Source organism: Theropithecus gelada, chromosome 3 (assembly GCF_003255815.1).
Source record: "Theropithecus gelada isolate Dixy chromosome 3, Tgel_1.0, whole genome shotgun sequence".
Lineage (NCBI taxonomy): Eukaryota > Metazoa > Chordata > Mammalia > Primates > Cercopithecidae > Theropithecus > Theropithecus gelada.
The window spans coordinates 135,320,616-135,334,841 of NC_037670.1; the positions used below are offsets into that span (position 1 = coordinate 135,320,616).

Consider the following 14,226-nt stretch of genomic DNA (forward strand, 5'->3'; position numbering starts at 1 on the left):
GAGCCACATAACCCTGGTGTCAATCGCAGACTTTGCACATGGACTGCAGCAGTGGAAAGAGAGGGTGTAGATCTTTCACATTATCCAACTCCTGTTCCCTCGACTCCCAGCCTTGCATCATTAACCCTTGCTCTGGCTCTGGTTCTGCTGTAAACCCAATATTTACATGTGCTGAGGAAAGCAACTTGTACTTTTTCCTCAGAAAGGTCTGTTGTAGGATTTCTGATTACACAAAGCTTTTTATGTCTGATCAAGCTTTGCAGTTTCACATTGTTGACTGTTCAGCTAGTGACCAATAATGACCCATCTGAGTTAAAAGCTGTGTTGTGTTTGGATTATAATATAAAATGGATCCCTTGGTATTCCTAATCCTGCTAGATTGCTTTATGTAGATGAAATTTTTGCCTGCTTTGGTGCCACATTCTTTTGGGTTTTAAAAATAGCTTTATTAAGATACAATTCATATAACATAGAATTTATCCATTTAAAATGTACAACTCAATGTTTTTAGTATAGTATATTCACAGAGTTGTGTAATCATCACCACAATCTAATTTTAGGACATTTTCATACTCCCCCAAAACAATAAAAACCTTATACTTATTCGCAGTAACTCTCACTCCCCCTCTTCCATGCCTCTGAGAATCACGAATCTATTTCTGTTTCTAGGAATCTGCCTATTCTGGACCTTTCATATAAATGGAATCATACATGTGTGGTCTTCTATGACTGGCTTCCTTCGCTTAGGATAATGTTTTCAAGGGTTGCTGACACTCTTTGAATGGGATTTGCATCATATCTATACACTGTTTTTCAAATTCTAAAAGTGTATTTTGGATATTTGTGATGTATATCAAATGGCTTTCTAAATGTACTGCTCTTCCCAGTTTCTGCCAGAAAGCAAAAGGCTGGATAGGCTCTTGGGGAAAAAAAAAAAAAAAAGTCACCAACTTCGTCTAGTTTAGAACATACATTCTGTAAGAAATGATAACTAAGTTATTTTATACTAATAGACTTAGACCTGACTAAATCATAGCATTATATATCCTCCCCAAATGCTCACTCCATTAAAATAATCAAAATCAAATAACCTCTTATAACTCAAAATATAAACAACCCAATACAAAAATGCAAATAATCTGAATAGTTATTTCACCCAAAAAGAGACATGAATGGAAAGTATGCACATGAACAGATACTCAATATCACTAGCCTTCAGAGAAATGCAATTCAAAATCACAATGAGATTCTATTTCTCACCCACTAGAATGTCTATAATAAAAAATATTCACAATACCAAGTGCTGGCAAGGATGTAAAAAAACTAGATTCCTTATGCATTGCTGGCAGAACATGAAATGATACAGTCACTTTCTAAAATAGTTTGGCAGTTTCTTAAAATGTTAAACATGAACCTACCATAACACTCAGCATCCCACAGATACAGTTGTCCCTCTGTATTTGTGAGAGATTCGTTCCCACAAATATAGATACCAAAATCCCCCCACAGATACCAAAATCCACAGATGCTCAAGTTTCTTACATAAAATGATGTAGTATTTGCATATAACTATGCACAGCTCCCATATCCTTTAAATTATCTGTAGGTTACTTATTCCTAATACAATATAAATACTATATAAATATTTGTTTTACCACATTGTTTAGGGAACAATGATAAGAAAGTCTGTATTTTTTTTTTTTTTCCAGCACAGACACAACGATCCTTTGTTTTCTCTCCCTCTCTGGATATTTTCCATCTTCAGTTCGTTGAAACCAGGGATGCAGAACCCATGGATACAGAGGGCCAACTGTATACTCAGTAGAAATGAGAAAATATTTCCACTGAAAGACTCAGATGTTCATACAATATGTATAACATCTGGTATAACCAGATGTTATATCAACACCTATAGAATTACTTATAATATCCCTACACTGGAAACAATCCTAATATGCATCAAGTTGTGAATGGATAAACAAAATGTGGTAAATCTATAAAATAGATTCTACTCAGGAATAAAAATAAACTCTAATAACAAGCACAATATAGAGAAACCTAAAAAACATTGTTAGCAACAACAGCAAAAAAACACAGACACCAAAGACTGTATATTGTATAATTCCATTTAAATAAAATTTCTGGAGAAGGCTAAACTCTAGAGATTGAAATCAGACCTGTGGCTGTCTGCGGTTGGGAGTTAAAGCAGGAGTTTAGTGCAAATGGACAAGAGAGAACTTTTGAGGGTAACAGGTAAGAGAAGTGTTCAAAAACTAGATGGTTGTGGGGGTTGCACAATTGTATAAATTTATACTAAAACTCATTGAACTGTATATTTCAAATGGGTGAATTGTATGGTAAATAAATTATACCCCAACAAATTTTTAAAAGAGCTTCATTGATATCATGTAGGCTACTAATGAGCACTCAGTCCTGATGCGGAAATTGTTGCTATGAATTTCTACATCAATAAGTTCTCAAACTGTTTGGTATCAGGACTCCTTCACATTTTAGAAAATAATTGAGAATCTCAAAAAACTTTTATTTATGTGACTACTATTTACCAGTAATTACCACATTAGAAATTAAAATAGAAAATTGTTTTAAAATTTCATTTATTGATTCAATTTAAAATACCAATAATAAACCCTTATGTTAACAAAAAGAATAGAATTTAAATAAAAATTATAGTTCTTTTCCAAAAGCAAACAATAAATAGTAAAAATAATGATTTTTTAAAATATTTTTGAAAATATTTTTAGTTTCTGGCTTAATAGAAAAAAGCTGAATTCTCATATCTGCTCCTGCATTCAATCAATTCCAATATTATGCATCTGGAAAATTCCACTGTACACTCACAAGAGAATGAGAGTGAAAAATGGCAAGTAACCCCTTAATATTATTAGGAAAGTAGTTTTAATCTCATAGACCCCCAAAGGGTCTTGGGGATCCCCTGGGATCCTCTGGCCATGCTGTGAGAAGTGCTGGCCTAAAATCTGCTCTAAAACTGATAGAGGTTCATTTTAGTGAGATCAATTAATACATACTATTATTAATACAAATACTTTAGGATCAAGTTTTTCTAAGAAAACAGGGTCAGAAAACTTCCTGAATGTAGTACTCAAAGCATTTTGGTTACCACATTGTATAGGCCTGGCTACAACTTGTTTAAAGAAAACGATCATAATGAGACATATCATGCCACACAGTATTTACTTGCTGAATGTCAACAATTTTTCTTGATTTATCAGCAAGTACAATAAATACAACAATACTAAAGGTTGCTTTAGTACACCTGATTGTTACAATCTTATCATCTAAAGCTTTCATTCTTGTCACTGATTCAGAAGTTTCTGTTTCATATCCTTTTCAGTTTTCTCCCATCTCTATGAGTACAAAAGAGTCCTCTTAGTTTCTGCATTTGCTTCTAAAATAATTAAATGTTCTTGAATTTTTTTAAATGAACCTTAACATCATAATCTTAAAATAGTAATGCTACTTTTAATATCTGATCAATAATGATTTAATGATCATTTTAGAATACACTGTTAATTCAAATTAATATTTATCCTATACTTCACAATTAAAGAATAACAATATGATCAGTAAGTTTATGTATTCCTTACAAGCTGAAAGGTTAATGATGCTCACTAAAGATGTACCAGCTCATTTGGAATGTCTCCAAAACTTTGGTCCTCTTTGACTTGAGATGTATTTCCCAAGTCATGTAGATAACAGAACTCTAGATATTTAAAATTTGAACTCAGAAACAACAGTAAATACTTACCTGACAATATCGCCTTCAAGAGCAATCACTCTCTTAATGATCTTCTGTTCTGGGTTTTTAGGTGACCTAGAACAAGAAGATAACGTTATACAATCAGTTATGTCTATGTTGTTTTAGGAAGATGAAAAGAAATTCTACAACAAAATAGGCTATATTAAAGTCTTTACAGATTCCATTGCACTCCACGACATGACATCAGTCTCACTCGGGTTCCAAGTGATGGGAAGTGACTACTGAAGTAATTCTCATTTTTAATAAACTCTTGGGGGGGCGGGGGGAGCCATGTTGAAACTTTACAAAAATAAAAACTACAGAGGAATAAAAAATTTTCTTATTAAGGAATAAAGTTTATTATTAAATTATTGTTGTTGTTAAAGATAGGTTTTGATAGGGTTTGCCTCTGTGTCCCCACCCACGTCTAAGTTTGAATGGTAATCCCCATGTGTAGAGGGAGGGGACCTGGTGGGAAGTGACAGGATTATGGGGTTGGTTTCCCTCAATGGTTTATGAGTATGGCACTTTCCCTTCGCTTGCTCGCTCTCTCTCCTGCCACCATGAGAAGATGTGCCTCACTTCCCCGTATTCTTTTGCTATGATTGCAAGTTTTCTGAGGCCTTCGCAGCCATGTGGAAATGAGTCAATTAAACTTCTTTTTTTAAATAAATTATCCAGTCTCAGGTAGTATCTTTATAGCAGTGTGAGAACTACACAAGTACTTAGAGGAAAGAGGATTAGTACATAAGAAAATGCTTACGTATTTCTTTAAAATGATAACATCAGTTTTTTTTAAATTGCATTTAAAATTAAGAAAGGAGTTTTATTTGAATCCCATAAAAACACTGAAGATGTGAGGCATTTTCTTTAAAAAATAAAGAATTAGAGAACTTTTTGAAACTACATTTGGGTTTAGCCATTTGATGATTATAGAATTCAGAGTGCTAAAACAGAGCTACTGACAGTTAAAATAAATGGACAGGTTTTGATATACTTAATACAGACATCATTTATTTCAAGCTACTTGATTATGGTAAATTTTCACTTACAGTAATACTATTTACTCTAAATAAACCTCTGCCTCTCCTGGTATATATACCCTATGCACTTCCTTTCCACACTGTGATAGGATTCATCTATGAGGTCAATAGTTTATGGTAAAACTGATGGTGCATCACTTTTGAGATTATGTTATAAAACAGACTTACAGGCTCTCCCTCTTTCTCTCCTTCTCCCTCTCCCCTCCTTCCTTCTTCTTTCTATTTTTTCCTCTCAAGTCTCTTTCATGGATCACTCTAGAAGTCTGGTCTGTCCTGAGGAGCCTAAGGAGAGACTCATGTGGTGAAGAAGGAAGGTCGGCTAACAGTCACATTAGTGAGCTTCAAAGCAGATACTTCAGTCAAGTCTTCAGAGACTGTGGCTCTGATCAACAGCTTGACTGCAAATTCGTGAGAGACCCTGAGTCAGAACCACACAGCTAAGGTGCTTCTGGTTTCCTCACCCTCAGAAAATATGTGAGAAAACAAACGTTTGTTGTTTTAAGATGCTAGACATTGGGGTAATTAGTCATGCAGCAATGGGTAACTCTATCTTAATATGGTCAATTTCCTGCCAATAACGTTTTAAGGCTTTTAACAGACCCAGTTCAAGAAACATCTCATATATCACATAAATGATCATTTAATATGTGTTTTAAAATCACGCATAGATAAAAATATTTTAAATTCAAGTCACATTTTGAATTGAAGTACTTTTTAAAAGGAATGTAAATGCGCAAAAGCTGAAAAGATCAAATATATTCAAACTGTACATTTCATCAAAGGAAATGTGCACTTTCAATAAGATTTATATTTCACAATGTCTTGCAGAGAACATGAAATCATGTAAGCTAGTTGCATTTATGTGTAACAATTAGTTTCACAGTTTTTCACTAACTTAATTTTTTTATTTTAAAATGAAATTTGATCAGAGTTTTGATTGGCCTCGTCCTTTTATTACATCAAGTAAATATTATGTTTCTACAACGTTCATGTCATTAATGTACAGCTGAAGTGAGGGGTATTCGCACATTCAAGCTAATGAAATTAAGGTACTCTCTGCAGGGTTACTCATAGACCTTTTAGAAAAGTGCCCCTCCCATGTCTCCTATTTTAAAAACTAGGAAAGCATAAAATATTATTCAGCCTCAGTGGTCATCAAATAATTGCATATTATAATAATGGGATATTAAAACACTTCCTTACTATGTTGACAAAGATGTACTACTACTAATAAATTGTTGTTGGGGGATTAGGGACATTGATATTCTACATATAAAGTATTTGGTCACGTAACATGCCTTTCTATAAGACAATATCAAGATTTTATATTCTTTTAAACATAATAATGATACTTCTAGAAATTTACCCTAATGAGATGATTATGAATGTATGCAAAATTTTGGCTACATGGATAGTTAAAGGATTACTGTCTATTTTTAAAAAGAGAAAAATTCAACAAGAGCAGACAGGTTAAATAAACCATAGTCCACTCACATAATAAAATATTTTGCAGTCATTAAAAATAATGTTAGAGAAGAATATTTAGTGATATGGAACTATCAACAGAATGTATGGATTGAAACTATATGTTAGAAAATATTTTTTGTGGCATGACTTCACATCTGTAATAGCAGAAAGAGAAATATGCATTCATTTTTACTGCGAACTGATCAAGAAGATTCTGAAACAAAAGGAAAAGGAAAAGTTCTGTGTGGATAAAAGCTTTCATACCCAGATTTTGGGTCCAGATTATTGGGATATCCTTTAGCGGATGACAACTATTTGTGTTACATGACATTACCCAAGAAGAAATACTCCAAGATAGGGTATAAGACCTGAACTAATTATCAAATTTACTGCCTAATATTGAGGTGAGATTAGCATTAATGAAATAATATAAAAAGCAACCCATATCAGCGTAAAAAATATTTTATGCCAACAATGTTTAAGCTTTTGAGATTCTTGAAAGGTATTCTATATTTTAAAATAATCTATATTTTAAGATCATGAGGCAAAATAGAGTATGCAAAGGGAGCTATCTATATCATTAAAGTCTTACAAATTACTACTTCAAATATGTCTATAAATTTTAATGTAATATTAAACTCATGAATCTAATCAAATAATTTCAAAATGAAAAAAGCTATTATTAACATTAATTCCATTACTGCTTAAAATCTGTATCTATATTTTAATCATTAGGCTGTTGAATGCATTACTTTGATGTAAGTAGAAGTGGTCAGAGAGTTATTACAGATTTACATCATGAAACTTATTAAACTTCTCTTTGTCTTAATTTTCTTGGCCACTTGCCTATCTCCTAGAAAATGTGAAGAATAACAAGTGAAGGATTATGCTTTACTTGAGGAATACAATGTATGCTCCCCAATAAATGCTAAAATTTGTAAGTTTAAATTTGTAAGTTTAGTGTTTTCATAATAAGCAATGTTTTACAATATTTATTTCTGGGATGTGGATTTTAAACATTCTGTTTTATGCTTATGATTTCATTGGGCAAGATTTCTCCAGAGACTTGGACGAGGAGCCTAAAATTGTTTCTTTACTGCATGAGTCTTAGCAGCTCTGTGTGGTATAGCAGAGAATGTCTCTAACTAGAACGGTTGCAGGTCAAGGAGTGGGGTCTAATGTAGATATAATAGAATTTCCAGTCTCTCTCACTAATTTTGTGTTCTTTTATATTCCCAAAAGATTATAATTTTCACCCTGTTGAGAGCACTTGAGAGCTACTTTGGCATACTCAGGAGACCCCTCGTGTATTGTGGGGATGGAGAGATTAGCATATGTCCCACCTTCTCTTTTCCTGACCACCTCCACCCTGATCCTGGTGTCACACAGATACCTTAACCCTGGGTCTAAGCATTCTCTTTTCCCATTTATGATAAAAATTGTAAAACCTCCCTCTGTGACTTGGGTAGATTTTTATATTCATACGGTTCAGAATTGGCCCAGATTATCACAGAATTAGAAGTAACCTTAGCCACAATCTAATGCAATCACTGACCCCTTAAAAATACCACCAGGTACTGGACACTATTTGCATTGCATATATCCCAGTGAGGTCTAAATCTAATGCTTTATTATTGAGGTGAAAGGAAAAACTAATATTCTAGGAATGCCTCCTATTACAAGAGGATGTTTTTCACTATCCTAAAGGATAAAGCATGCATTAAGCCACATAACTTTACATCATTATAATTTTAAAAATGTATGTTTTTCTATTCTTTTATCATGAAAATAAGTAGAACGAAAAGTCTACTCAACACAATGATAAGAAGTGTTATCAAATGATAGCTTATCACTTCCTTTCCCTGTTACACTTGAAAAATGTTGCCAGAGTTTAGCATGGTTTTCACAGTGGCTAGAGCTAAAAGGCTTTGCAGTATATCTAGCTCTTCCTCTGCCACTTTTAATCTTTCTCATTCTCTATTACCCAAATTTTCCACTTGGTGACCATGTGATGGTCCTCCTGTGCCCTGCAAATCCATGGACTGGAGAAAAATGGAAACACAGTCTTGCTGTTACTAGTCCTCTCTGCTGTAAGTGAACTGCTCCCTCTAGGCAAGCTACATAACCTATCTGGGTCTCATTTTCAGGAAGATAAGATTAGATCAGAAACCCTAAACCAGTAGTCAGACCATGAAATCTGGCTTATAGAAGTATTTTATTTGACTCATGCATTTAAAAAAAAATCTTGAGCTTGCTAAGCAAATAGGAGACGTCATATAAATTTATTTCTCTTGAAAAAATAGGTAGATCTGGCAACCCAAGTAGCACATTCTTGCATGAGAAAAGTCCACTGGAGGCTGGGTGTGGTGGCACATGCCTGTAATCCCAGCAGTTTGGAAGAATAAGGAGGATGGATGGCTTGAGCCCAGAAGTTCGAGACCAGCCTTGGGCAACATGGTGAAACCCTGTCTCTACAAAAAATACAAAATTACCCAGGCACGCTGACATGTGTCTGTAGTCCCAGTTACTGAGGAGGCTGAGTTAGGTGGATTGTTCGAGTCCAGAGAGTGCAGGCTGCAGTGAGCCATGTTGACGCCAATGCACTCCAGCTTGGGCAACAGAGTGAGACCCCGTCTCAAAAAAGTCCATTGGAACTAAGAAGCAGATGATTTGCCAGTCCCGCCAACTTGTTTCACAAACGTGTAGTACCTGAGGGCATGAGTCTAGAAATCTTGAAAAATTTTCCTAGCTAGAGCATCATGTAAATAGTGAGAAAAAACGCATAAAAGCTCTAGCAGGAATTCTAGCATATTGTAGGTACTCAGTAAATTTTAGACATCCCTTCCTATAATAAATTCATAAAGGAGATCAATTAACTGGGTCTAAGACAAGAGTTCCAATCCTTTTTGAAGACTTACATGGATAGACTATTTTTTAAACCCTCTATTAAAACAATTTTCAGGTTCTGTTGCATTGGAGAACAAGAAAAGCATTGTAAAGGTTTGGTCAAATTTTATTACATAATTAGCTAAAGAAACACCAAAACTAAATATAACTGAATCCATATTGAAAAGCACAGGTTTATTTTAAATTAGGTAGGTATTATCTGTAAAATCAAGATAGAAATAAATAATTTTTAGTTTTGGATTCTGTACACTTGCTTCACTATCAGTAGTGTGAACTTTGTACATATTGCCCCATTTTTAATGGTTCATTTTTAAAATTCAATACAGTTTCATGAGTTAGTACTCTCAAAAATTTTATGTAGGTCAGTAGTATTTCAGCTACCTTTATCCCCTTGTTGACTTCTCTTTGTATCATGTAAATCTTCTAAAATTAAATAAAAGAAACTATAGACTTTAGTTGTTCTTTGGATTCATTCTTGAAATCCTCTCAAGCACAGAGCTTATAACTTCAGATGTAATTTCAGAAAATGATATATGTATATACAATCCCTAACAATCACTTTTGCCCTGATATCCCAGAGAATGCTCCCAACCAAGAGCCTCATTACTGGCAAAATGACGTACAGATGAGGTGGCAAGAACCCATGTTAATGTTTCGAATTTGTCTTACTTTCTAGAAGGGGAAGGAAAGATCGTGGGAAGGGAACCCTAAGACAGGGGAAGAAGATTTTTATGTGTATAGAAAACTTTAATGAAAATAGAGTCAAATTTCAAGCTATGCGACTTACACAGTCTCATTTTGTGGGGTGGGGATGGAATAAGAAAGGATGGTTTATCTACACTGGCCAATCTCTCAGAGCATACCCTACCTGACTCAGGCTGCTAAGCAGCAATAGAATCTTTCAGGACATTGGAGAGATTCCAGTTGGGTTTCTAGTGACCTAGGAATGCAGCAGCAGAAACATCACCTTTATGTTTCAGATTTATCTTCTACCAATTCCTTACACAGGAAAATGTATTTTAACAGTACTGATGAAACAAAAAAAGAATGAACTTTAAAGAATTGAATTGTTGTTTATTGATAAAAAGTGTTCTTGGTTAAATGTAAGAATTATTTCACTTTCACCAAATGTGATTAGGATAAATTTAATAAGCAAATAGTGACAACTGGTCTTATTAGTGAATCAGCCTTGATTATGTAAAATCAATTAAATTTGTATTTATGACTCTAACTTCTATAATTGAAAAGAGCTGTGTAACTGAGTATTTTTGATCCTGAAAAACAAATGCCTTCATTTAACTATGAAAAATTTAAGGAATTTAGTATAATCATAACAATAAATTAATTTCCAACAATGTTTGTTAACTAAAGCATTTCAAAACACAGATCGTGCAATCTTCAGGTATTTAATATAGTTACAATTTACCTTGCTGTCTAGAATAATCTGTATGTAAATGAATATATATAGTACAGAAACAATATATAGCACATATGTAAAATATGTGTGTGTGCGCGCCCATGTATTCTACTGTGTAATATGGAGTTATGGCTTTTAAAGGAACTTTTGATCTATAAAGAAACTTCTGGTCATGAAAATTATATTCCGTATTTTGTAAACCTTGATTTTAATATATTGAATATGCTTAAAGTTGAACATATCTGTGGAAATGAAGGACATGAATGCTAACATAAATTTACATACTGACTATTCTTTCAATACAGAGTCCCAAATGCAGACCTTCATATAGAAGCACCACCGTTCTGTTCTCAAAGATGGACACGCACTCAGAAACATTCTTCCCCCTTAGTCAAGCTAGGTTTTAACCCCCTATCCAAACTATCTCACTGAGTATGGCTTTGCATGGAATACCCCTTAAGGCCATGGAATCAAACAAAATTAACTGCTCTTCAAAGGAATAAATCCATCAATCTAGACACATAACCCTGACACTTCAGTTAAGCTAACCAGCTTTAGACGTTTGGTTTCCGTCAGGTTGAGAAATAGTACCACACATTTTTGGTAGGTTTGGAGGATATTCATACCACAAATCACCCTGAAAGAGCAAGCTATTTGTATTTTCTACATCAGACCATATCCATTGCCATCAATATGACACAGAGAAGGCAAACCAACTGAATTGCAGAATGAATACTAGTCTACAAGGACTGAGGTTAGGACCTTTAAGTCATTGTCCATGCAAAGTATTAGAAGTACCTGTAGCCACCTGGAGAATATTATTGGAAGAATGGCACAAGGGTCAGCTTGTGCCCAACACAGCTTACTCGTCAGTTTCCCATGATGTTGATGATACTGTAGGGTATGAGATGCCTAGCTTAGGGTAGAAAGCATCTTGGTAAAAGTGAAGAAAGTGAGCACAAGGCTAGTCTTGAGCATTTTACCTAGAGCATTTTATGGTTACCATATGATACTTTTTCAGGGCCAGGAAAGACACAGATGGGAATGGAGACATTTCAGTGGTTGCCAGCACTGGGGATTGTAAGTAAAGGAACCTTTACAGCCGAGAATCAGACAGGCTGACATGACATCCCATGGATGCCAGCAAGGAAAGGTGTCCATCAAGGTGCAGGGTCCCTCCCCTGATGCCATCACACTATAAATTTCTGGAGCTTAGATGTTGTTCTGACAAGATGAAGAACTATAAACAGACTTAATTTGTCTCGAATTGCCTCAGAAAGCTCTTACATTTACCCTGAACTGAAAAGCATTGTTTGCAATAGGACACTTAAGACTTGCTTGCAATAGGACACTTAAAATCAGCAATGGCAAAATAAAGTTACATATTTTTGCATACCTGATTTTTATGGCCTGAAAATTTGTATCCATCCTATTGTCTTTACTCTATTGCATATATCTTTTGATTAATATACTTTCTAGTGACAATTGAGATATGCATTATTAATGTTTAAACTGTGCTACTGGATTCAAAATTTCCTAGTAAAACTGAGTTAGGTGTACGTGTGGGGAGAGGTAAGATGCCACATAATCAATGATACTATTCTAATTTCTCAAAAACTCACTCTCCTGGAGAATGTTGACAGTGTGGAGGTTAGAACACAAGTAGAATATGAAGTATCCTGACACATTTCTGTTCTAACCTTGTTGAACTTATTAATTTTTGAAATACAATGCTATTGTTTTGCAGAAGAGCTCTCAGGTACCAGTAACTACATACAATTTACGCCTTTGAAAAGGTCAACTTTATGCCCCCAATTGTAGACTCGAATAATATTAGCAAATTGTTTCCAGAAAAAAAATACATGATGCTTGGGATTTTACAAAATCAACTCAACTAACCACCTCTAAAAACAGCATTATCATGTATTTGCTCAGCTTGACAGCCACTTATTCAGCTAGCTCCAGTTGCTATATTACCAGAAAATTTTTCTATTTATTTCATTTTCTGCTATTTATATTGCAATAACTTGTACTATGATAGTTTGTCAATGCTTTAAGTTAAATAATACTAAAATTAAATTAAATGTCTAACTCTTATTCTTAATGTTATGCATATGTTTCTAGGTCTTCCAGTATTACCTTTTTCCTTTCTGCTGGATAAATTACATGGAGCTATAGAGAGGGTGAAAGAGCTAGAGAAAAGGCTTAATTTGGAAAGGATTTTTGGTAGCCGAGAATAAATGTCTTTTGGAGAAAGGAGGCAAGTTAAGAATGGCAAAATTTAGGTCAGGAGTTAAAAAAGACTGTGAGAGATCGTAAGGGAACTTTGGCAACAATAGAAGAAAAAAAAGGGGAGATTTATTTCCAAGGACGAACAGAAGAAGTTATCTCATTAGGGTAAACCAAGCCAGACAGGTACAGAGCAGTGAGTAGACAGAAAAACACAGCCAGGTGAGTAAGAAGAGAGAGTGCTGCCTATGGATTCCACAAAGAGAGCACAGAAGCACTGACTTGGAGAAGACAGATCTTCGAAGTTGCTATGTTAGGGTTCTACTCATTCAACAGGCGCCTTAGAATGAGGGAAAGTTTGGTTATAATGCTGTTACTCACTCTTCCTATGTTTGTCCTTTCCCTTGTTAGGTTAGCCTGAAAAACTTTTAATGTTTGTAAGAAAATGCAGAGGTCAAAATATTGCCAGTCAATAGAATAGAATGATGGTTGCCAGAGATTGTTGGTGGAGGTTGGGGGCAGAAATGGGGAGTGGCTGGTCAAAGGATAGATCTATTGTACAGTGTGGTGACTCTAGTCAATAATAATGTATTATGTACTTGAAAATTGCTAAGAAAGTAGATCTTCAATGTTCTCACCATACACACACAAAAAGATAAATATATGAGGACATGGCTATGTTAATTAGCTAGATTGAATCATCTCACAAGGTGTGCATACCAAATCACATTTTATACTGTAAATACATACAATTTTTATTTGCCAGTCACATCTTAATAAATCTGGGGAAGAATTCCTAGTTGCCCATGTTCTACACATAGAACACCAAAGAAATCACTTTCCAAAAATCACAACCATATCTCAACCTGTAATGTATCCTTTCAAGAAGCTAAAGATTCTGACCTGCTATTTTTAGCTGAGTGTACACAGTCAGCAATAACTATAAAATTTATTGAGGCATGTGTTTTTCATAAAAACACTGAGTATGTTGAGGCTGCAATTTCTCTGAAGATTTACCTTTTTCTATTATTCTTTAGTACACACATCCTATAGCCACTTTTTTTCTAGTTCATAAAATCTTATTCCGAATAATTAGGTACCCGTTTAAAATGGAAACAGACCATGTCTGCCCACATGTGTTGTTCCTTGCAGGAAGCTGCTTTGATTCTAGGTTGAAAGACATTGATTAATGTGAGAAGGCTCGCCTGCTTTTCAGAGCATCAGTCCCCTAATTCTGTACACACACAAAATGGACTCTAATCTCTACAGCTGTCATGTTGATGCTCCTTGTGAGTTGTACATTTCACAGACTCTGAAACCATCATTCCACAGCTCAAACATGACCAACAGCTTTCTTCAAAGAAAGAGTGGGAGAGATTATTAAG

At 34.6% G+C, this 14,226-nt stretch overlaps 1 protein-coding gene across 6 annotated transcripts in view; it reads right to left on the reverse strand.

Annotated features, from left to right (window-relative positions):
• IMMP2L (inner mitochondrial membrane peptidase subunit 2) overlaps positions 1–14,226 on the reverse strand; it is an 879,518-nt gene that overhangs the window by 285,230 nt on the left and 580,062 nt on the right. For 5 of the 6 annotated variants that reach the window (XM_025379245.1, XM_025379241.1, XM_025379243.1 and 2 more), the window contains one exon: positions 3,788–3,853. In XM_025379245.1, the coding sequence (XP_025235030.1) occupies positions 3,788–3,853 (66 nt within the window). Of the gene's footprint in view, positions 1–2,602; positions 3,387–3,787; positions 3,854–14,226 lie in introns of those variants that run through there. The other variant, XM_025379244.1, reaches the window with a different exon arrangement.